General features: G+C 40.1%; 1 protein-coding gene across 6 annotated transcripts in view; it reads left to right on the top strand.

Annotated features, from left to right (window-relative positions):
• Positions 1-367: 367 nt before the first annotated feature.
• The window catches only part of ino80 (INO80 complex ATPase subunit), a 41380-nt gene continuing 19269 nt past the window's right edge, over positions 368-22478 (top strand). For 2 of the 6 annotated variants that reach the window (XM_032584673.1, XM_032584672.1), the window contains exons 1-27: positions 368-529; positions 2898-2962; positions 3064-3269; positions 3349-3503; positions 3604-3674; positions 3933-4079; positions 4163-4280; positions 4358-4560; positions 4679-4732; positions 4833-5036; positions 5237-5441; positions 5647-5714; positions 5805-6026; positions 7180-7260; positions 7714-7809; positions 8950-9009; positions 9940-10082; positions 10473-10557; positions 10648-10765; positions 10856-10941; positions 12667-12834; positions 13020-13153; positions 13930-13997; positions 14093-14186; positions 14324-14525; positions 18191-18331; positions 18827-19052. In XM_032584673.1, the coding sequence (XP_032440564.1) occupies positions 2942-2962; positions 3064-3269; positions 3349-3503; positions 3604-3674; positions 3933-4079; positions 4163-4280; positions 4358-4560; positions 4679-4732; positions 4833-5036; positions 5237-5441; positions 5647-5714; positions 5805-6026; positions 7180-7260; positions 7714-7809; positions 8950-9009; positions 9940-10082; positions 10473-10557; positions 10648-10765; positions 10856-10941; positions 12667-12834; positions 13020-13153; positions 13930-13997; positions 14093-14186; positions 14324-14525; positions 18191-18331; positions 18827-19052 (3376 nt within the window). In that variant the 5' untranslated portion in view covers positions 368-529; positions 2898-2941. The remainder of the gene's footprint in view (positions 530-2897; positions 2963-3063; positions 3270-3348; positions 3504-3603; positions 3675-3932; positions 4080-4162; positions 4281-4357; positions 4561-4678; positions 4733-4832; positions 5037-5236; positions 5442-5646; positions 5715-5804; positions 6027-7179; positions 7261-7713; positions 7810-8949; positions 9010-9939; positions 10083-10472; positions 10558-10647; positions 10766-10855; positions 10942-12666; positions 12835-13019; positions 13154-13929; positions 13998-14092; positions 14187-14323; positions 14526-18190; positions 18332-18826; positions 19053-22478) is intronic. The other 4 variants (XM_032584676.1, XM_032584675.1, XM_032584674.1 and 1 more) reach the window with 4 other exon arrangements.

Genomic DNA, 22478 nt, shown 5'->3' with positions numbered 1-22478 from the left:
ATTAATTCATATTTTAAAGCAAAATCCGGTTTATTCACTCTACCCTAAAAATTCTTCAACGTTGCTGCTGCCTCATCTTACCAAAAACGGAGTTCCCTTGTGGTGACGAAAGACGTAGTTCGGCAATCTTCGCAGAAAGCAGACACTATCAATCGAAATCGGAAATTCATCGTCGTGCTTGTATTATGCATATTTATACGACTTGCAATGTCATATGTGAGAGTAATATAACATTTTTTAACCGTAAAGAAATCTTGCTAATTTTTTTGGTTGCTGGTGTTGGCTCAAAGATACCGCTTGACTCTCGTCTCTCTATCTGGTATTGATTAAAGCGCCTGCTCCTTGCTGTAACCTGGCCATGGCGTCGTGTCTCTGCTCTCTCAGTAACAGAAAGTGGCCGCCTCTCTGCTGCTGCTGCCGACTCAAAGCTCACAGACTCGCTTGGTGCCTCAAACCGCCATTTTGGAGCCACAGAACCGAGAGTCGGCAGCAGCGACGAGAGGGACCGGAGGGGGGACACGGGGCTGAGGTGAGAGACTCCGCGGTGGTTGTTATGGCGAAGGAGCAATGGGGAAGATGGCCAGGAGGGAGAAAGAATTAAAAGATGGGGATCGTGCATACACCAGGCAGCCGAGCCTCCGCTATTACCCGCTGCAAGGGTATGAGAGGCGCGGGAGGTGGGCCTCGGTGTCGTAACAGCAATCAAGCCAACAAATTATTATTAAACTGATATATCTTTATACATTGTTTAGGCTGGGAGGTGGTGGCCTTAAAGAGACAGAACCAGTTTGAATACTTCATATTTATGGCGTAAGACGATGTCCTCGTCAGAACTCCTTCGTTTCTGATAAGCTAGCCAGCTAGCATTTCTGATAATAAACCACATTAAAAATATTACAACGAACAGTTGTCTCACTACATTTGGTGGCTACTGAAGGAATCTACCAATGTTGACTTGAATATTAGGGCTGGTTTAATAAACAGCTGTCAGCGCATGTGTGCACCAGCACCTTGACCCCTGTCTATAACTGATCGGAGCCAGCTAACGGTCGTTAGCTTGTATGCTAACCGTACGAAGGTTAGCTAGCAAGAGGAGCCCTCCATCAGCACTCGCCTGGATCTGCTTCTCTATAACGAAATATGACAGACAAATAGCAATAATAAAACACGTTTCTGTGTTCTAAAAACAACAAAGCCTGTCTTTGTTTTTAATTAAATTTTTAACACGTCTAAAGCAAACCAGGCATGCCAATTCGCATTAATAATTACAATTGGAAATTCTTGCTTATTTTGACCCACACATACAAACGCAAACACACACAACAATAGCATGTAAAATATATATTTGTGTCCTTCTCAGTTATTGTAAAAAGCTATATTGACATCACTGGATTGATACACTGAACCCTCTTTTTCAATTTGTGACTAAAGTCTGTCACTCTAATCTTTCCTGCCACTGCCACAGATTCTTTACCTTAGATTGAAGTTGGGACTCTTACAGCGCGACTCAAAATGACTTGTTCAAGTCATTAGAAATGTTTTAGTTCAATTAAAATAATACTTTAAATATCTATCTGTATCTACAGATCCTCAAACAAAACAGAGCAGTTTTACAGAGAGTATAATCTCAGTATGACCAATTTAACAGAATTAGCCAGTGATGCAAAGCTTATATCATGGATTCTATTTGGCCGACTCATGAGCTACATCCATATTAGCGAGGTATCTCATAATGGGTTGGCAATCTTATTTTTCCCAAATGGAATGTCTTTGTTATACCCTCTATCCACATCTTAATTGTTGGCACATTCTTATTTTTCCATAAAGTGAACATTTATTTGTACGCGCCCCCCTCCACCCCCTCCCTTGCTGTTATGACACAATAGAAATGCAAGGTTTCAGATACTCCCAAGAATAATAAACATTACATGTGACTTGATCATAACTCCCATAATTGGAGACATTACATGAGCCAGAAATTTAAAGCCTTTATCGCTGAGGCCCTGTAGAACAGCAAGAAATTTGGGAGTGCCAATCCTCCTGGAATTTTGCACCACATATATGTATTTTGCTTATTTTATGAGCTATACATGCTCTTAAAACATTAATTGTTTAATAAAAATCTTTTTGAGCAGGTCAAGGTATATATCCAGAAACATATTAAAGTCTCCTCCAATTACCAGTTTGTCTGTGATATATAAAATTTCACAGACAAACTGGTACGAACCGTACGAAGGTTATATATATATATATATATAAACCCCAGAAATTCAGTAAAAACAATTTCCTACTGCTATCCATCCACTTGATGTTAAGTGAAGCAGAAAGGGCAGAGGATTTCACATTTTGATGTTAGAAGTATTACCTGGTATTACAGGAGGCATCCAGGTATTACAGCTACCTGGATGCATCCTTTGCTACTAAGGATCAAGTATACACTAAAGGAGTGCTGTTATTGCATTTCAGACAATAAAAAGAATAGGATTTTATATATATATATATACTGTATATATATATTTATCAAATTAATCATCACAATAATCAATAGAATATACGATTATGAAAACAATTGATAATCGCTGCTCTAATAGTGACCCTCGTTTCATCTATAGTTTTTTATGCATATTTCTTTTCGCATGAATACACTTCTTTACTTCCTCCATTTCATAAAATTAGAGAAACTGTGCTTCTAAGCAATAATACAGCAGGGGTGTCAAACTCATTTTCATTTTGAGCCATATCAACATCACACATGTCCTCAAAGGGCCAGCTGTGGCAGAATTAACAAACTGTTAGAATGCAAGTAAATAGCTGTCTCTGTACTTTTAGAATTTGAAATATGACAGGCGTACACGCATCACATGTAATAGAAAATGATTGGATTTCTTCTTTTCTAGACTCTTTCACCTTTGTGAGGTAATTCATCTTGGACTCAACAGGAATGCCATTTCTTAACCAAAAGGTAAAGGTCCTCGTGCATGGATTATGTGCTACTAGAATATTGCGCATCCTGGAATTAGCCTCTCGGCCCCCTCCTGTCATGTATAACTTACTCATTTTCAGTGTGTGCATTTCTTCAGTAAAGGGTTCTGCCCTGCTGGGCAGAGGAGTCAGTGCTGCATGGCGTCAGGGCAAGATGGGCGCCAGGAGGATGGGTCGCCGGGGCTCTCTGGCCTGGCCAAGCCTCTCTATCTGCAGCGCTTGGAAAGATCTCTGAAGTTGGACAGTTTTCTGCGACAAACCGCTGCTATCTTTAACAGAGACATAAGGTATAGAGAAGAGGGGGGGATGTCACAGGGACGGACGGCAGCGGTTTGCATGCACTAAAGTTTCATGTTGTTATTGTAGCGACGATAGCGACGACAGCGATGGCGCTTTGGGGTCGGGCCTTTCCCTGGACGCCCCCAACCAACATGCAGCGTTGTCCGTGAAGAGTGAGCCATGCGAGCAAGAAGATGCGCTATCAGACTGCAAACCCCTCAACGGAGTACTGCAAGGTAAAGGTAAGAGGACGTTCAGAGTCGCATGTTTTTCTCCTGCACAAACCTCACTGCATCACGTTTATTTATAAAATATAATATTCTTCCTCTCATTTCAATCCAGCAGACCAAAAGGCCGATAAAACGAATCTCTACAATTTTTCAAAGTTGAAAAAGAACAGAAAATGGCTCAAGGTAATAGCAGCTTTCTTTTATGCATGTAAGCATTAACGAACCAGTTAATTTATAGTTAATTATACTATAATTAACAGTCAATAAACAACTGTTTGATAGTTTATTAGTGAAGGCTTGACAGTGATATAGCTTAGCGATAGTTATTAACTATAAACACCAGTTTCCAATAAAAAATGGAAGTGCTGCTCCCATTTTTTTATTGGCTTATTTTGAACCATTTGCATTCCATCTTAGCCTCCTTTCTTGTGTCTTCTGCAGAACATCCTCCTGAGTGACGACACCACAGACTCTGACGCAGAGTCCGACGACGCTAACTTCAGTTTGTCTCGGGAGGAGCTTCACGACATGCTTCGGTTACACCGTCACAATCGGCAGCATCAGAGCAAGTTCTACTCCGACCGAGAGGTGCCAGCAACCGGGATCCATGCTAAGAGTCCTGCCCACGTAAGAGTTCCCCTCCTAATAATTGTGTGCATGTCTCCATGCAGCTCTATCAGTATCAGTACTACAGCACAGGACTCCTGTCAAGTCATGATCCTTTCTATGAGCAGCAGCGCCACCTGGGCACGAAGAAAAAGAAAATTAAAGATGAGAAGAAAATCAAAGGTAAGGGAAGACGTGATGATGCTAGTGCTAAAACGCATAAAATATTCCACGTTTTTGTTGTTGTTGGTTTTGTTTAGGAAAATTAAAGAAAGTGAAGAAGAAAAAGAAAAGAGGTGAAGAATTTCTCGACGAGGAGCGTCCATATATCACCAAGGTGTTTGCAAAGTTTTCCCACGATGCTCCACTGCCCATGGTGAAGAAAAAACATCTCACTGTTGAACAGCTGAATGCACGGCGGCGTAAAGTGTGGCTCACCATCGCTAAAAAGGAGGTTCCTAAGGTTAGTGTGTAAGAACCAAAGGACAAACCCGCATTTGCTCTACGATTATGGACAAAATATAATCTGATGATTGTTCTTTGTCCTTAGTAACCTTTATTTTTCTTCATCTTTATTGCAGTCTTTCAAGCAGAAGACTTCTGCCAAAAACGTAGTACTCACCAACGCTAAAAAGGTAAGCAAACACACGACTACATGCTTAAAATAAACTTTTACAGACGCTGTGAAGTTATTTTATGGCTGTAAGCCTTAACAGCTGCTTGGTGTTTTTCCAGCTGGCCCACCAGTGCATGCGAGAGGTCCGGCGTGCCGCCATCCAGGCTCAGAAGAACTGCAAAGAGACGCTGCCCCGCGCGCGACGCCTCACCAAGGAGATGATGCTCTACTGGAAGAAATATGACAAAGTGGAAAAAGAGCACAGGAAGAGAGCTGAGAAGGAAGCTCTGGAGCAGCGGAAACTCGACGAAGAGATGAGAGAGGTAGGTCACTACAGGGTCTATGTGGATGGAGACATTAGAACGGGGTTCCTACACAGCCTGGAAAAGGCATTCAATTGGATTTCACTATTTTCTGACTAAAAAGGACTGAGAATGAGGTTTATTGAGCAAAGGGATTGAATTTTGACATGAAAAATGTTCCTTTACAATCTTGGATGCACTGAAGTTTACTCTCTCCGCAGGCTAAACGTCAGCAGCGTAAGCTGAACTTTTTGATCACTCAGACGGAGCTGTACGCTCATTTTATGAGTGGCAAAGCCAGCATGGGGGCACCGGAAGGGGACACGACGCAGGAGGACATTTTGCGAAAGCTTGAAGACCATTCGTCCCAGAGACAAATTGATGTGGGAGGAGGCGTGATGGTCAATGTTGGACAGGAGGATTATGGTATGATAAGCAGTTTGAGCAATTTATTTGATTTATTAGACAAACAATGTGAGGCAATTGTAAAACAAAAACAAACAAAAAAAAAACATACCAAATTTCCAGCTTTACTTTGTTTTGTTCAATCAATACTGTATGTGGTCAATAAAAACCTCATATTCAATTTGATTCTAATTATACAAAATCAAACGATTTTATGTGCTTACAGACAGTGAATACTACAAATCGCAGGCTTTGAGGAATGCTAGAGAAGCTTATCAGATTCACCAAGAGAGAGTAAGCTGATATTCCTCCATCTATGGAAATTCTGTCATCGCCTACAAAAAGAAGAACTCTTAAATATCCCTTTGTCGTCTCTTCACGTAGACAAGGATGTTTGACGAAGAGGCCAAAGACAGCCGCAGTGCCTCTCTGCATGTTGCGGGCAGCATGTCCTCAGGACTGGCCTCTGGGTTTGGAGAGAGCTACAGTCTGTCAAACCCCTCCATCCAAGCAGGCGAGGACATTCCTCAGCCCACCATTTTCAACGGAAAACTTAAGGGTTATCAACTCAAAGGCATGAACTGGCTGGCCAACCTCTATGAACAGGTAAGTTTGTCTGTCTCTCTCAGTAAAAACTTGACTGGAAAACTGAAAGCTTTTTTTTTTTTTTTTGTTAGGTTTTGGAACCTTGTTTTGCTTTTTTGGTTTCCAAATCACATCATTAGCATTAGCCTAAAAATGTAACCAGGCCTCAAATATATATACATAAGTTTACACATATTTCAAAGAAGTAATATGACTTTTTGAAGTTGAATATCATCAGACTTGCTTCACCAGCTGATTATTATTTATTTATATTTTTTAAAGTTTCATCTATATTATTTAAGGGGCAGCTTCTGAAGGCTGAGTCTTTCCAAGCATGGGCTGGGTTTGTTCTCACCAGTATCACTTCACATGATGAATTATCCTTTAAAAAAAACAAAAACAATGTATACCTCGAAGATGAATTGTAAAGAAAACAAACCTTTGGTCTTTCAGCAGCAGTATTGTGAAATATTGCAGAAGGTTTTGGGAAGTGTGAAAAAAGCAAAAAAATAAAATCGTGACATACTGAGTCTAGCTGCACAGTCCGCAGCAGAGATGTAAAGTGAAACCTTATTACACAAGATGGAAACCTTAAACAAAAACACTGCAGAGGTTTTCTGGGCACAACCTCGTCTCGGATTGTTAGAAGGACATGTGTTGTGTGGTGAGCTGAATCAGCATTGTAGCTCGCCTCAGGGGAAAATGAATTCCATGTTCCCGATTATAATGTTATAATGTTGAAAAAGCACCAGGTGTGTACCGATCTGGCATTGCAGTCAGGGTATGAGAACAATAAAAATCCAAAGCACACTTTTCAGATAAACAAAAAAAAAGTCTGTTTTTTTTGCTTTGTTTTGTTTTTACTCGCAATTGTGTTGCTGTAAAGAAATATCCGTAGGGTTGCGAAATTAGAAATGCGGAAAAACTTAAAGCAGTACAAATACTCTTGAATATTGGTAGCTTTTCTGTCTGTATTACTAAAACAAGCGAGCGTTTAGAGAGAGGTAAGAAACAGGACAGAGTGTGTGGTCAGGGTCTGTCAAAACACAAACTTTAAGGTATTTTAGTTGTCCAATCCTTGCTTTGTGTCCTTTTTGGCAAATCATAAAATTACGTTATTAAAGCCCCCATGGAGTAATTTAGCTCTCTGTTTGTTTTCTTCTCTTTGCCACAGGGGATAAATGGAATCTTGGCAGATGAAATGGGACTTGGGAAGACGGTTCAAAGTATCGCCCTGCTGGCCCACCTAGCGGAGGTGAGAGAGAGAGGACTGGGTCAAAGGGGCGGCAGGCTCATTTACACCTCTCCTCCATAACATGCTGGAATTTTATCTCGTCTCTATTGTTTTTCACTCGTGGAAACATCTACCGGACTGCCTCTTTGTGCACCTGCTTCCTCTAAAGAGTTCCTGGTTTGCAACTCTTGCTTTTTTTTTTTGTTTTTTTTTGCAGGTGTTGGAAAATTTGACTGCATTAGTAAATATGTCAGATTTCACAAATGTGAATAGCGAAATTGCCAGCTTTAGTCTATTTCCTCTTAAGAAGGGAAGAAGTGGTAATCAGAGGGTGTGCGGCTTGTTTAGATCGATGGCAGAATGACGCGCGCTGCGTTCCTCGTAGGACTTCCTGTTTTCGGGTCCCACTTTCAACCGCATACGCAAAGACCACCTGGTGTAGCAGCTGATGACGTCTGCTCTTTTCCTCCGCAGAGAGACAACATCTGGGGTCCGTTCCTGATCATCTCTCCAGCGTCCACGCTCAACAACTGGCACCAGGAGTTCAGCCGCTTTGTGCCCAAATTCAAGGTGGGAATCTGTAAATGCCGACTGAATGCAGCAACGGAAACACCTGCAGAAAATGTTCCTCTCGGAAATCTCTGTCTCTTTATTTTCTGTTCCTCTTCTCTATTTATGTGTCAAAAATGTTAAAACTGGTTGATTTTTTTTGTACTACAAACATCCATTAGGGGACAGTATTGTAACATTATTTTTTGTACTCAATAGAAGGCTATTTTGAATTTTTAAGTTTTTTTTTGAAAACTAGTCTTTTCGCATAGCATAGCTGGCCTTTCTGGCCCTTGGATGGATGTACTTGCCAAAGTTTTCATAACCCTTAACTCTTTTCTTTTCCATTTATTCCACATTGCAAGCACACATCGGAATGTAACTTGACTGTATTTTACCTGATAGACCAACACCAAGCAGTGCATAATCATGAAGTTAGAAACGAAAGGATACATGGATGTTAAAATGTTCAAAAAAATCAAATAGTTTTCACCACTTTTTTTTCTCTGATACCCCCAAACAAAAGTGAGGGACCTTGTTTTCAGATATTGCCTAAAAGCTAAACGAAGTTCAAATGTGTGTAATTTAATCTCAGCATAAATACCTTTGCAAGACACTTAATATCAGCCATAAGCTGGCTTACACACGCACCCCCACGGACCCCCGCACACGCCCACATACACATGCACACACACACACACACAATATGTCTTTGTTATCCTTAGCATTCAGCTTACTTTATCATTAATTCTGGAAGAGAATCAGTTCCAGTTTGTTTTGCTAATGGGGTGCAAAAAGACCCCATTACACAATCTGAAGATAAGCTTCCTGAGCTGTGAGAGCAAACCTGACTGAAAACAATGGAATGACAGCTGGTGTTGAGTTATATAGCGACATTTACATCTTTTCACATCATGTTCTACATCAGCAGGTTAGCCTGTGATTTACGGTGAGTGCTGTACCCCGAATGTTTCCCCTGTGAACATCCCTGGTGCTTATGTTTTTTTCTCTTGCTGATCATCGTAGTCGTGACGGGTTCAGAGAAGGGTAGTTTCTGGGGGAGTAGATTAACTCGGTGATTATTTTGATCAGCGCCTATTCGCCGATAACAGCCGATGCAGCTTTTTGCTTTTTGTCACGTTGCTGATTTGTGTCCCGCAGGTGCTGCCGTACTGGGGGAACCCCCACGACCGCAAAGTTATTCGGAAATTTTGGAGCCAGGTACAAATAAGATTATACTGAATATATGGAGTGTTATTTATTTTTGGTAAAATAAATAACACTTAAAATCCAGATTGTCTGGTCCTAAAGTCTGAAGGTTACAGGTAGTAAGAGACCAAAGCAGACTCCCACTGTTTTAAAACAACTCCAATGTAAAAGAAAAAGCTCGTAGCAATTTATGAGAACAATATTTTATTAATCTTCAATCTTTCGGCTGTTTTTTTTTTTTTCCCACATGGGGACCATTAATAATTCATACAGAAAATGGAGGTAGGAGGCGATCCGCCACCAATAACCGTCCTTTTCTAAACGCTTATTTTAAATGGAATCTGGTGAAACATTTCCTGTCAGAGTAACAACCTATGTAATATTCAAAATCAGATACATTTCTACTTTTACACAGAACTAATTTTTTTTCTGGCCAGAACATTTTATGCCTTTCAAGAACCCAAGTGCAAAAATAATATGGTGCCTAATCATGAACTCTATTATATTAATCTTTACACTGCCTTACTTTTTTAGGTAGTTACTTTGAATGGAAATGGTTTAAATGTTCTGAACCCAGTTCTTGCTTCACTCGGGAAGGTTTTTAGTGCCTCCAACCTCCATTTTCCTGTGTAAATAATCTTTGGTTTCTATGTAAAAATATGGTTCAATGCAAACATGATGACTGTTTATAGGTTATTAAAATAGCGTTCCATGCATTAACAGGATTTTGTTGACATGGCAGAAGTTGACTTTGTCTCTCTCTGTATAGCTGTTAGCTTCAGGCTAGCTAATCTGGATTTATGCTAAACAGAGATACTAAAACAGATATCTATTCAGAAACGATAACTGCTTATAATCTTTTAAGCAATTATTTTCTCTTCTGTCATTTTTCTTTCTCTTGTAGTCTGTAACCGTCTCTCTCTTTTGCTAATTCTAACTTAGAAAACACTTTATACACAAAACGCACCTTTTCACGTGGTGATCACGAGCTACCAGCTGGTAGTCCAAGATGTAAAGTACTTCCAGAGGGTCAAGTGGCAGTACATGGTTCTGGACGAGGCCCAGGCTCTGAAAAGCAGCTCCAGGTAAAGCAGATTTTTAATGTTTGTTTTGCTGCCTGTGCTAGTTATGTTAATATTTATCCTTGGTTGTTTTAAGACTCAGTTTAGCAGAGTTACGACAAAGGAGAAATGTTAATCTCTGCAGTCCGAAACGATTTTTGACATTGAAAGCTATTAGGTGAGGTCGGCACATCATAAGTCAGGCAGGATATAGATTTCAGGGACACTGTTCTTAAGCTCAAAATCAACAAAAACATCTGGAAAAATGTTCCCACTGACTTCCACAGCTGCACAGCTCATACAAGTTTTTATTGGAGACTGATCAAAATGTGCTTACTTTAAAAAAACACATATTGTAACTGGTGGATCGTATGTTAATATTAGTGAAAAACTTTTTTTCTTTTTTTTTGTTAGCGTTCGGTGGAAAATCCTCCTGCAGTTCCAGTGTCGGAACAGACTCCTGCTGACCGGGACGCCCATCCAGAACACTATGGCTGAGGTTTGTAGTGTGTGTGTGTGTGTGTATGCATTTAAATGTATGTGTTCTTATCAGAAGTGTTAACAACTGTATGTCGTCACTATTTCTCAGCTGTGGGCCCTGCTGCACTTCATCATGCCCACATTGTTCGATTCCCACGAAGAGTTTAACGAATGGTTCTCCAAGGACATCGAGAGCCACGCTGAGAACAAGTCTGCCATCGATGAGAGTGAGTGCAACAGAATTGTGTCTCTCAGTTTGCTATTTATACTTTTGCATGTAATATGTTGTGTGTGTTCTTTTTTCTTTCTCTTTTAAGATCAGCTTTCCAGATTGCACATGATCCTCAAGCCGTTCATGCTGCGCAGGATCAAGAAGGACGTGGAAAATGAACTCTCAGACAAGGTAAAAACATTTGTTTGTTTGTTTGAGCAAACCTCTTGGTCAAACTATCTTTTGGATTAGTTGCAGTTCTGAACTGCCTTCAAGGAGGAATGAGGGTTTTTAATTGATTAGGCATATTTTTATTGTAAAAATGTAATGAAAACTGATCATTTTTGAGATGTGTTCAATCTGAAACTGTACGGTATGAAACCTCATATTCTAATTGTGTGAATTATTCCTGCTCTCCACTCTTTCTGCCTCTTTGCTCACCTCAGTGACACATAAAGTGTTGCAATAAGCATGAGAGTGAAGCTTTTATTGGCATATCCTCCTGATGTATGCTGGACTCAGGGCCTCCTGCTACACACACACTTACGTTTTGGTATGCAGAGGAATGGCAGAGTTCATCACTCCTCCACATCTGTCTTTTTTCACTTCTTCATCTCAGCGCCCACGAACAGCCCTGCCAGCGTACTTCTCTTCCTTCTCCACACTTATTGGTCGTCTCTTGTTTTTCTGTTGATTTTTTTCCTTTCCTTCCATTATGTTTCTGCACAGTGAGATCATTCTGGCATTTGATTATCTGCTTACATTGGGATTATAATGTGAGACTTAACAGTGCTCGGTACCTGACAGAAAAAATCTTAAATGCGAACGCTTAATTATATAAAATAGTAAATTGTGTATAAATCAGAACTCTGCTGCTTCTAAATGTTATTGTTATATAAAACTAGCTGAAAATGTTGAAATGAAAGTCCTGGAAGATTTGACCTGGGGTGTAACTCTTTTGGTATTGCTTAATTTAGGAGAATAAGAAAAAGTAAGACCTTTTTTATTAGCTCTGAGTACGGTTGGGCGATAAATCTATTTTATCTATGAATTGAATTTTTGGTTTTTGAAGATTTAGTTTTTAGAAAATCTGGATAGTACAGATAGATGTCAACACACTTGAGGCCGCCATCTTGTTTCACAAGTATTTTTTTTATATAGCTTCTACTTATTTGAACTCTGAATTCAGCTCAACACGACAAAATATTTTGGGGTGGCAAATTATTTTTTTAATTATGAGAGTAAACTCGTAATATTACCTGGATACATGTGTACAACCATAGAGTCAAGAAAAATAGAATAACATTGTAATATTGGGAAAATAAAGTAACAAAAAACAAAAAAAAATTTAAATGAGCATCTTGTGAAGTTGTACTTTGGTAAAGATTTTATAGATACTTTGAAACAACTGTGTCTAATTCGAAGAAGGAATTACACAAACTGAGCTGGTCAGATTAGAACCTGAAAACCAGAAACTTTGTTCTCATTAAAATAACTTTTCTTTTCTTATAATTTTAAGATGGTTTTTTTTGGTCTGATAACATTGTGGCTGTTTTGGGTTAATATTATGACTATGTTATCATAATTGAACAAAAAGTCTCCTAGCTTGGCTCCTACTCTGCCTTTCAATTCACAGAAGTTCTGATTAAAATAAAGGCCACTTTTTGAAAATATTTTCTGTAATTTCTTTTTTAGCAAAGAAAGTGTGCAAAATATATAAATATATATTTTTAAGACATATCATGATAAACTGTGAGTCCCGTTGAATGCAATGACCTGTATTGACAGTTACCAGACAGGAAATGGGCACATCGAGGACTATAGCCACTTTTAATGGGTCATCCGCCCCACCGTTACACCGTGAGAGGCCCAATGAATGTGTTGTTCAAAGCAACTTTGTCTTCTCCCACTCTGCAGATTGAGATCCTGACCTATTGCCAGCTGACGTCCCGTCAGAGGCTGCTCTACCAGGCTCTGAGGAACAAGATCTCCATTGAGGACCTCCTCCAGTCTTCCATGGGCACGGCCCAGCAGGCCAGCAGCACCACTTCCTCGCTCATGAACCTGGTCATGCAGTTTAGGAAGGCATGTGCTGTTGCTTTTGTTTTTCTTTTTATTCAGCCTCCAAAGTACACCAAATTATGTGAAACTACTTGACTGTACAAAGTGGGGGGTTTTTTTCTGCATATTTTCCTAGTTACCCACAAAATCATGTATCCACAACTTGTATTTTCAGAAAGAATCACTTCTAATTGCATATTTGTATGCAGGTTTGCAACCACCCTGACCTGTTTGAGCGTCAGGAAACCCGCTCCCCTTTCCACATGTCTGTCAAGCCATACGTCATTTCCAAGTTTCTCTACCGTCATGGTCTCGTCCACACACACAACCAGGCCAAGAACAAGTACGCTCTTCTTCACTCAAACTTTCTAAAAGAAAAGACAAAACAAAAGAAAAAAACACCAGCTCAATCAAAGCTGCTGCTTAATATCCAAAGTCGTTAAAAACTAATCAATCCCTTTTTTTGTTTTGTTGCCAATATACTTCAATCTATTTTAATAGGATTTATGTGATAGAGTGAATGATTGTGTAGTATATGGAAAAGGTTAATGGCTTGTACAGTTTTTTTCATGCATGCTAAGCGTCATATTTTGTCATCCACAAAACATTCTAGAGCGAGCTTTTATCCCAGACACAGCTACATGTTTTTAGTGTCTCTACCAGTTTTTTTTCCAAAATGCATATCTCAGGTTCAGTCAGTTTGGATGGAGACTGTGTGGGAATAGGAATGTTCAAGTCTTGTCACAAAACCTCAGAATTAGTTCTGGACATCTCATGTGCATTACTCTATTTTGTCTTTTTGCAGCTGGTAATAGCTGTAATAGTTATACTGAGCTAAAATTTCACCCAGATGAACTTTATTTACTGACTAGGGCACTTTTAAATGAGAATGGTTGCACTGGATTTTATTTAAGGGTATCAGAGTAAAGATGGTGAGTACACCCCCATTTTTATGCACTCCTTTATGTTGGTCTGTCACATAAAATCCGAATCAAATCCACTGAATCCTGAATATCTAAGGGTGTAAATACTACGTTTCTAATACCTTGCATTCTGATGGTGTTGCTCCTCACACCTACTGTTATAACCTGATCTTGTATCTCTTCTCATCTTTCTCAGATTACTACAAGTGCTGTTATCTCCTTTCTCGCCAAATCACATCCAGCAGTCCCTTTTTCATAGGAAAGGTGAGCACCAAGCAGAAAACGTAAAACGTGGCAACAACTCCATTCTGTGTGCGACGTCATTTTCACCACTTTGTGTTTTGGCTGTTCTGTCTCAGATGACGAAAAAGGAAGCTGCTTCTCCTTCTTGCGCTTTATTGATGTGTCACCAGCAGAAATGTCCAATATGATGCTGCAAGGCACCTTAGTGAGGTGAGTGTTAAAAGTCATCCATTTACTCGCTTGAAACTTAATACGATGGAAGCGGTTATTCTGCATTGTTTACCCTACTTTTGTTTTGGGGTCCAATTTTTATAAATAGATTTTGTGATTTTGTGTCCATCTCTCAGGTGGTTAGGTCTTTTCCTGTCAATGAAAGCTGCTTACCGGCTCTACTATCAACGGCTGTTCGACCCCATGGGGGAGCATCAAGACGAAGGCGACAGAGGGAGGATACAGAACAAGAGTGTGTGTCTTTCTCACAAGGATCTGATCCTGTGGATCAACAAACCGACCGCCTTCCCCAACACACAAACCAGTCCCGTCCTCCAGGTTAGTTAAAAAAAAACAGAGACACACACAGGCACCTTCCATTTTCTTGTGAAATGTTGAAGAGATCATAAAACACTAAAAAACATAATTAAAAATTGATTTTAAGGAGATAAAGAATCCAGTGTCCAATGGGAAAAATTGAAGGTGTACCGATTTCTGTTTTTGCTGATCCTTAAAAAGTCTGACCTGATGATTTTTTTAATGATATATATAAAGTTGCTAAGTTGACAACAGTGAGGTGAAAACGATTAACTGTGCGAGTACAGATGTGGGCAAGTCTGTCAGTCAGCCCTCTAACACAGCAGAGCAAAATGTGACAGTGCCAGATTTTCAGACTTATGCAGATGTAGACAAGGTCGGTGGGTAAGATTGGTTTCACATGTAAGTATTGGTTCATTGCTGATCATTCAAAATTAAGGAACGGTTGTGACTTCATGGCATAGCAATCAGAGCCCCATACACACAAATGCTGCCCTTAAATATTCGTAATGTGCTTCTTTAGGATGCCAGTTGCATAAAGAAATGTGATTTGAATCACTAAACGTCACAAAGTAATTGCATTTAGTCATATTTTCAAATTTATTGATACACTCAATGAAACAGGAGTGGAGAAAATAGTAAAACCAGCAATCCCAAAAATCCACAGTTTAGCCTTAAAATGTCCTAAATTCATTTTTAAAAGTAAGTTGACCTTTAATATGTTAATCACAGGTCTTAAATGTATCATGAAAGGACTATTCAATTTTGTATATTCAGTGAATAGTTTTCTGTGTGGGACTTTTCCGTCATGCAAAAGTTTGAGTTGCACTCAGACGTCTATTGCATTCTGAGATTCAAAATTGTAAACTATCGGTTACTCACCGCTATCATACTCTAGCTTGCTAGCCAGCCTTTTGCTTCTGTCATGGCCAAGTGCAAATTTATTGGCTGAATGAAGACTGAACATTTCTGTGGGGATATTGGTCTTAAATTCTAGTCATGATGGTCTTAAAAGTCATAAATTTGAGTTGGTGGAAGCTGCAGAATCCCTGGAAACGATAAATCAAAATTCTTATCATAAGAAGTTTATCGTGATAAATAATAAACAGTACAATAAATGCCCAGCCTTATACTCGACAGAAATAAACTTAAAACAAGTGTAATTTTTCCCACATAAAATAACTGAGACTTAGCTTGTCTGCCAAAGAACAGGCAAATGAGTCTCATAACAATGATTGGTTGTTTTGGTGGTTTGTGGGAGAGGACAAAACATTCAGTGAGAAAAAAAAATACATTGTATTGTTTTTTGTTCCCTTAAAACAGCTTAGTAGTTTGAAATGCTTGCCAGCGTTTTACCTTGGGGATAGACGCAGCACAAGACAGCTCTTCTCAGGCGCACACAAACCGTTTCATGTGTGTAGGACCCGGCAACTGTGAGGTACATGGCTGGATTGAGACAGTGCATTATTCATAGTTTTTTGGGTATTTCTTTTATTATGGGAATCGCTGCCTCTGCCAGTTTAAATATACAGACCACCAGGGGACAAAAATGCATCTGATTTGTTTGCTAGGAGCTTCAAGAGAAGTTCAGCAGTTCATGTTCAGTCAACTTTTACCCAGTAAACAGTTGCTTGTGGCCAGATTTGTGTCATATCGCCAACCTTCGTCACTTGTGTTTTAATGTGTTGGAAAATACTACTGGGGTAATTTCATCCTCCTCTTCCTCTGACGGCCTCATCACAGCTGAATTACATCTCAGCTTCCTCTCCTGGAGCAGCCAAAATAAAACCTGGAAACCTGTGGATACCAGGAGAGTTTAGACTGTATATGTGCTGTTTGACCAACTCTAACCCCCAGACTCTCACACTTATTCATAGGAAACGCTCACTCCTGTGATTTTGGCCCGCTTCCTCCAGCTGCTCCTTTTTCTTGTAAAGCTCGGTGCCGCTGGCACAGAGAGCCACGGCTCTCTTCTTGGCTCATCGTTGTTGTCTGGCTGAATGATTGACATTGTGGTCAGTTTTATAATCAGTTCTTCTGGCGCTCTTGTGGAAGAACAGGGTCTGAATATTCCTGCACGTAACCACTGAATGTTCCATTTACAGTGCCTAGCAAAAGTTCATGTCATAAACACAAACTTCAGGGTTTTAAATGTATTAGACCAACATGAAGTAGTGCATAATTAGTGAATGTAAATTTCTAAAAGGAGTGGCACGCATTTGTTTTAAGACACCCTAATGCAGTGGTTCCCAAAGTGTGGGGCGCGCCCCCTAGCAGGGGCACAATGCCATTGCAGGGGGCTGCAGGAAGTGGTATGCATGAATGAAAAAAAACAACAAAAAACAATTACATAAAAGTGTTTCACTGTAAAGATGGTTTGTAGTGTGTTTTGTTGCAACCTGAACTTCAGTGGAGTTTGAAAACAAAATATGTGTATAGGTTTATGTCTGGTTGAACGATGTGTGTGCCCAGTTGATTTTTTTTTTTTTTATGGGGGAGATTTTATTGTTATCCATATGGGGATCCAGAAAATCTTTGAGAACCACTGGGGGGGCTGAGAAGAAAATCTTTGGGAACCACTGCCATAATGGGAGTTCTGTGCAACAAATTAGAGCAGTTTTAGAAAATCATTTAAACAGTCGCTTTCATGTTTTAAATTAAAATATTTGAATTAACAGATTTTTATGTGAGTGTGACTAGCTTATTAAAATTGCTAATTTGTACCATTACAAACCATTTCTTGTAATTTTCTGTACATTATATTTTATGTGTGTTCATTCATGTGTGTTTCAATTGTTCTTTTTGTATTTTTACCATCAATCTGCAAGGGGACTACAAATGAAAATTAGCCCTTTGTTTCAACCTGGTAGATTTACATGGTTGTTTTAATGTACGGTACTTATGTTGATTAACAAGCACTGTTCCTTATGAAATCATTGACCTCTAAAGACTTGCACTAAAACGTGGTTTTAAAAAGTGTTGATAAATGACAAATTCAAGCCACATTTTTTAATAAAACATTTATTAAAACATCATATGACTTTACAATTTGCAAATTTTGCACGGCTTTGTTTTGATCTAGCGTGTAAAATCCTAATAAACTACACTGAAGTGTAGTGCTGTAGTTTGATTTGCCAAAAAACATATAAATAGGTTTTTTAATGCACTGTATTTTATGTAGAGAAACCATCAGCATTGGGTGTCTGTGCCTAAATGTTATCTGTGAAGCTGTTTTTCTGTCTGCCACTAGGTGGCAGTCTCACCTAGTGGCAGACCACTAGGTGTGTAGTCTCAGTGAGACTACACACCAATGGTAAACACTCCTACATACTGCCCTAAAATGAACCTCTGCATTACTCTTAGATTACTTGTTATCATGAAGTACAACGTTTGTTTGGAAAATGTATTGATGTATGAATTTGTTTCACACCTTCTTGCCCAAATGTTATATTCAGTTGTTATACAGTCAATTTTCACTCTCACACATTTTAATCAACACATTTAAGCTTTGGTAATCTTAGATTTAGCATAGCGATTTAAGACTTTAGGGGTCTTATTATGTAAATTATTATGTATTATGCTCCATTTGTCCACAGTTCAACTTGAGATTAATTGCGGTATAAGGGGTTCTGGAATTAACTCACCTCTCATCATTTATACACTTTGTGTGTGTGTGTGTCCTCCAGGATCTGGTGTTTACAGCCTCTAGGCCCGGCATTTTGGCCCACACAGACGTGAGGATCCACGACAGAAACTCTGCCACCTCCACGCTCCGACCCTGTGAAGCCACGCTGCCACCCAAGTTCCTGCTGGCCGCCACGCCCAAGGTCAGTGCGCAAAGAAAATGCGCCAGCACCGATTTGTGTGGATGGCCGCCGTTGTTGGTTTGACTGCGTTTGGGTGGTCGTGGCAGTAGAAGAGGGAGGCACTGCTTTGTGTTGGTTTTTACACTGAGAAGGTCTCATCTATGAAATGTGTATGTGTGTGTGTGTGTGTGGCTAGGGTGTGGGGGTGACCGTCAGGCCCTCCAGCTGCACTTAAAACAAACAGAGCCTCCAAAGAGAGCTCTTCACACAGGTTGTTCTTCAGTTGTTAGGCTTCCTCCCAATCTCCCCCCCCCACACCCAGAAACACACACGGACACACCCATACACACGCAATCAGAACCTGCTGATTCATTAAAACCATAATGACATTATAGTTACAGGAGCATGCATCTAATCTAATTTATTCAGATTCAATTTTATTTTAAAAAGCAAAGGAAAAAAAAAACAAATCTCGATCTTTCTTCTCCATCACTCAAATTATCTCCGGTTGCCTAGGTGACGGCAGTTCCCATGGAGCGGTATTGTGCCGACCGGAGTGCCGAGTACGAGTGGCGGATGATGCGCGGCGGTGGGGGGACGGTCTACAAGCAGTGCTTTCTGTACGGCTCCCCTGAACTCGCCTCAGATTGGCGCATGAGGGCTAACGCCATCCACCCACAATGCCCCGGGGGGCTGATGGCCCTCCAACCTCGCCATGGATGGTCCTTCATACGGATACCTGGTAAGCACTGGTCGCTTTGGGATACAGGTTTTATTTCTGCAGTGATGATGATGTAAGCACATAGATGTGAAAAAAACAGATCTAAAAGCATATTACTGGTACTTTTATTGTCAGTCTTTGTGGAAATTTAGTGCAAATGCAGTGGGAAAATTTTCAAAAAACATTAAAAACCTGCATTTTATATCTATGTTTGAAAACGCCAATTGGTTATTTTAAATTTAATCATTAAGTTGTAAAGTTATTAAGAGCCGTGTCACTACGGTAGGTCATCATTGCCTCAGTTACTACATTCAAATGCACTGAATGTTTACTCCAACGTTTTTAAAAATTTCAAAGCCACCAAGACGAGCAACCAAGAGGCCCATGGTAACCAATGGTAACTATTGTAAACCATTTATGATGTCATTTATGATATGATAAGTGAATAAGAACACTTATTAGTATTACCTTATGGATAAAAAGCCCATCAAAGATGAAATAAAAAAAAGTGGAAAAATTCAATGGATATGAATACATTCTCTGGCATAGCAGCTCTCAACCTAAAATCAAGTTTACCTGCAAAAGTCGTTTGCTGAAATTCACTCTCATCAACCAGAGCAGCTCATTGGCTCAAAGCATTAGTGCCAGTTGTGTCCATGTGTGGGTTTTCCAGTTTACCAGAATTTTATCAGTGGGGCCGAGGGAAGGGTCGGCTGAAGTGGAGTGGAAGATGATTTGCTGCCTGGGTTCAGAGGACTGATGGATGTCTGAGGTCACAGAGGCCATTGCCATTTTACAGACAACATGTCCGTTCTCACTGACCCGCTTACCCGCTCTCGCTATGATAAAGCGTCTGTCTTAGATTCTGATGACTGCTCTCTTTTGTGATGAATGGCTGCACACGTCCAACTTGCCAGGTTTTAAAATGGCTGGCAGGTCTTCTAAATTATATAGCTACAATATCATAAGGCTTTTTATTCAGACTTTTTCCTCCATCTCTGCATGCATCTGCTAGTAAAGAGTGTTTGTATGTAAATGTGAGAAACAAAACAACTATTTGTGTGTCTGTGTGAGAACAGCCTGAAAGCTCTTGTGAAGTTCTATGGAGGCAGACAAAGCGAGGAAGTTTAGCCACTGCTCATTGTTCAAGTGCGTAGTTAGGTAACACTAATAAATGGTCCGTCCGTGTACGAGTGAGTGTGTGTGTATGCGCGTTGTTTGTGTACAATCGGGCCCATTCAGGGACTTGTGCAGCACTCACACGGGGGGCCCGAGGTGTCTCTCCCAGCTCGCCGCGCACACTCTCCCACGCTCGGCGGCGTTGGCTGTCCTCGCACACGAAAACCGAAGACGGCCTCACCTCTGTTTCTGGATTAAAAAGAAAAAAGGAGCAGACAGCACCAAGTGCTGTTCTGGAATCAGTATCTGGCCCGTGGCCTCTCGGCCCGTCTGGTCTCCCACTTCTTTCTCAGCCCCAGTAGGAAGGAAGTGACCCAATGCGCCGGCACCCGTCCTGCGCTGAACACATTGTTGCCACATCAAGGCTCAGATATGTACAGTAGCTCAGCTGAAGTTTCCCACCCTCCCCACTCCTCCGCGCTCCCAGCCCCACACCTTAGGAACAAATGGCAGAACTGAATTACTGTTTGTTTGAGCGCCATGGCGTGAGTAGGGCTGCCTACTGATATCGATGGAGGAATCTAATCAGAGGACCTATTAGGAATCAGGACACAGAAGAGGAAAAAACAATTGAAGCTGTAATGATTTGGGCCACAGATTTTGTTTGTTTTTTGATCTTATTGTACAGGCAGGATTTCCATGACGGAAAGATGTTTCATAAAAAAAAGAAGCATTTTTCTAACAACTGCCTTGACATAAGTAAAGATGACCAAGACCTGACAGTTAGTCCCGTGGATGAGGCAGGATAGAGGACAATGATTGGTTTAGAGAAACTGTCACACAGAAGTTTGGTTTATGGGAATTGGGTCGTCTTTAGGCCTCAAAGACAAGGTTATTTGCACCAAAGAGTGAAGAGGAACATTAGAAGTGATCCAATCATCTGTTCAGTTCTTCCAAAGAGAAAAAGGAGTCTCTGATCACACTAATCTTCAGCTGCCTGTACCAATTCTCTTATCAGAGTCAAATTGCGATTCTGCCTGGGCTGCTCCACAGTTTTACTTTCAGTCAGATGGAACATGTTGGCAAAATTCAAGTTTTACTTTATACCTAAATATGCCAGGGGTTTGAATAATTGTGGGCTTAGGAGTACAAATTGTTTGTAATGATAAAAACGGACTCACCTCGGCATGCTGGATACCAGAAGCTGAGAATGAAACTGACAGCATGACTAATTTCTATCCTATTCAGAGTAAATTTAATTCCCAGTTTGTCAATTCTTCCTTAATTATAGACAGTTAAAAAAGAGACAGTGACTTCAAGGCAGGATTAATATACGCCAGCCTAGTTCAATTCATAGATGTGAATTTCACAATCCTGATCCTAATGAACATGCACTATTCAAACAGTCAAGTAGCTGAAGATTTCTGGTCAGGATAATATTTTGACTTTGAGTCAAAAATTGCATGCAAATGCAAAAAAGACTTTTCAATTATGATTTGAAAAGTCTGAGGTTCCAAACAAACCAATGTTTAATATCCTAAATGGCTGCCATGTATATAAAACGAAGGGTGCAAGTGTGAACTACTGTATTTATTAGCATTTCTGACCATTTTTACTTTGTTACACCAGTGGCACCAGAGTTGTGCAGAACCTTGTGGACATCTATCTTCAGTGGCTGAATGCATAAAATTGACACATTGGTATTGTTGTGTTTTAAGCACACACAATTAACAAATCCCACTGTGTTTATGACTTGCAACTCAAAAGCGTTTTAATCAAATGCAGCATCAAAATGAAAAAGCCAAACACCTTAAAGTCAGGGCACTTTCTATATTAATGAATATCAGCCTACAACAGAAGAAAAAAAAATATGAAGAACTTTGTTCCAATTATGCGTCACAATCACAAATCGACTTAGAGATAGTCGATTGCATGGCCATTATTGGCTCTAAGTGTTAGCTGGGACAGGACAGAAGACAGACACAGCCAGGCAAATTGGAAGGAATGAACTTTCTTCCTGGTTCAAATCAGGCCAAATACAGGGGAAAAAAAACAAAACAAAAAAAAACATTGTGGTTTCACAGAACTGGTGAACAATGAACCAAAACATGCTCTGAAGTCATTACAAAAGCTTTATTTTTCTAATTAAACAAGTTCCTTTCTAATCTCAAACAGGCTGTGCTGCGTTTTGAAGTCTTGATGACACGGCTAAAAGAAGAGAGCCACAAACAACAGATGAACACAGATGCTGTAAAGGCCTTTCGGAAAACAAGTATTATTCTTAGTATTCTGAAGTTGAGCTGGAAAATGTTGCAAGTATCAGCTCTT

Source organism: Xiphophorus hellerii, chromosome 15 (genome assembly GCF_003331165.1).
Source record: "Xiphophorus hellerii strain 12219 chromosome 15, Xiphophorus_hellerii-4.1, whole genome shotgun sequence".
Lineage (NCBI taxonomy): Eukaryota > Metazoa > Chordata > Actinopteri > Cyprinodontiformes > Poeciliidae > Xiphophorus > Xiphophorus hellerii.
The sequence above is the reverse complement of the archived record's forward strand: the minus strand, read 5'-3'. Positions and strand labels throughout refer to the sequence as shown.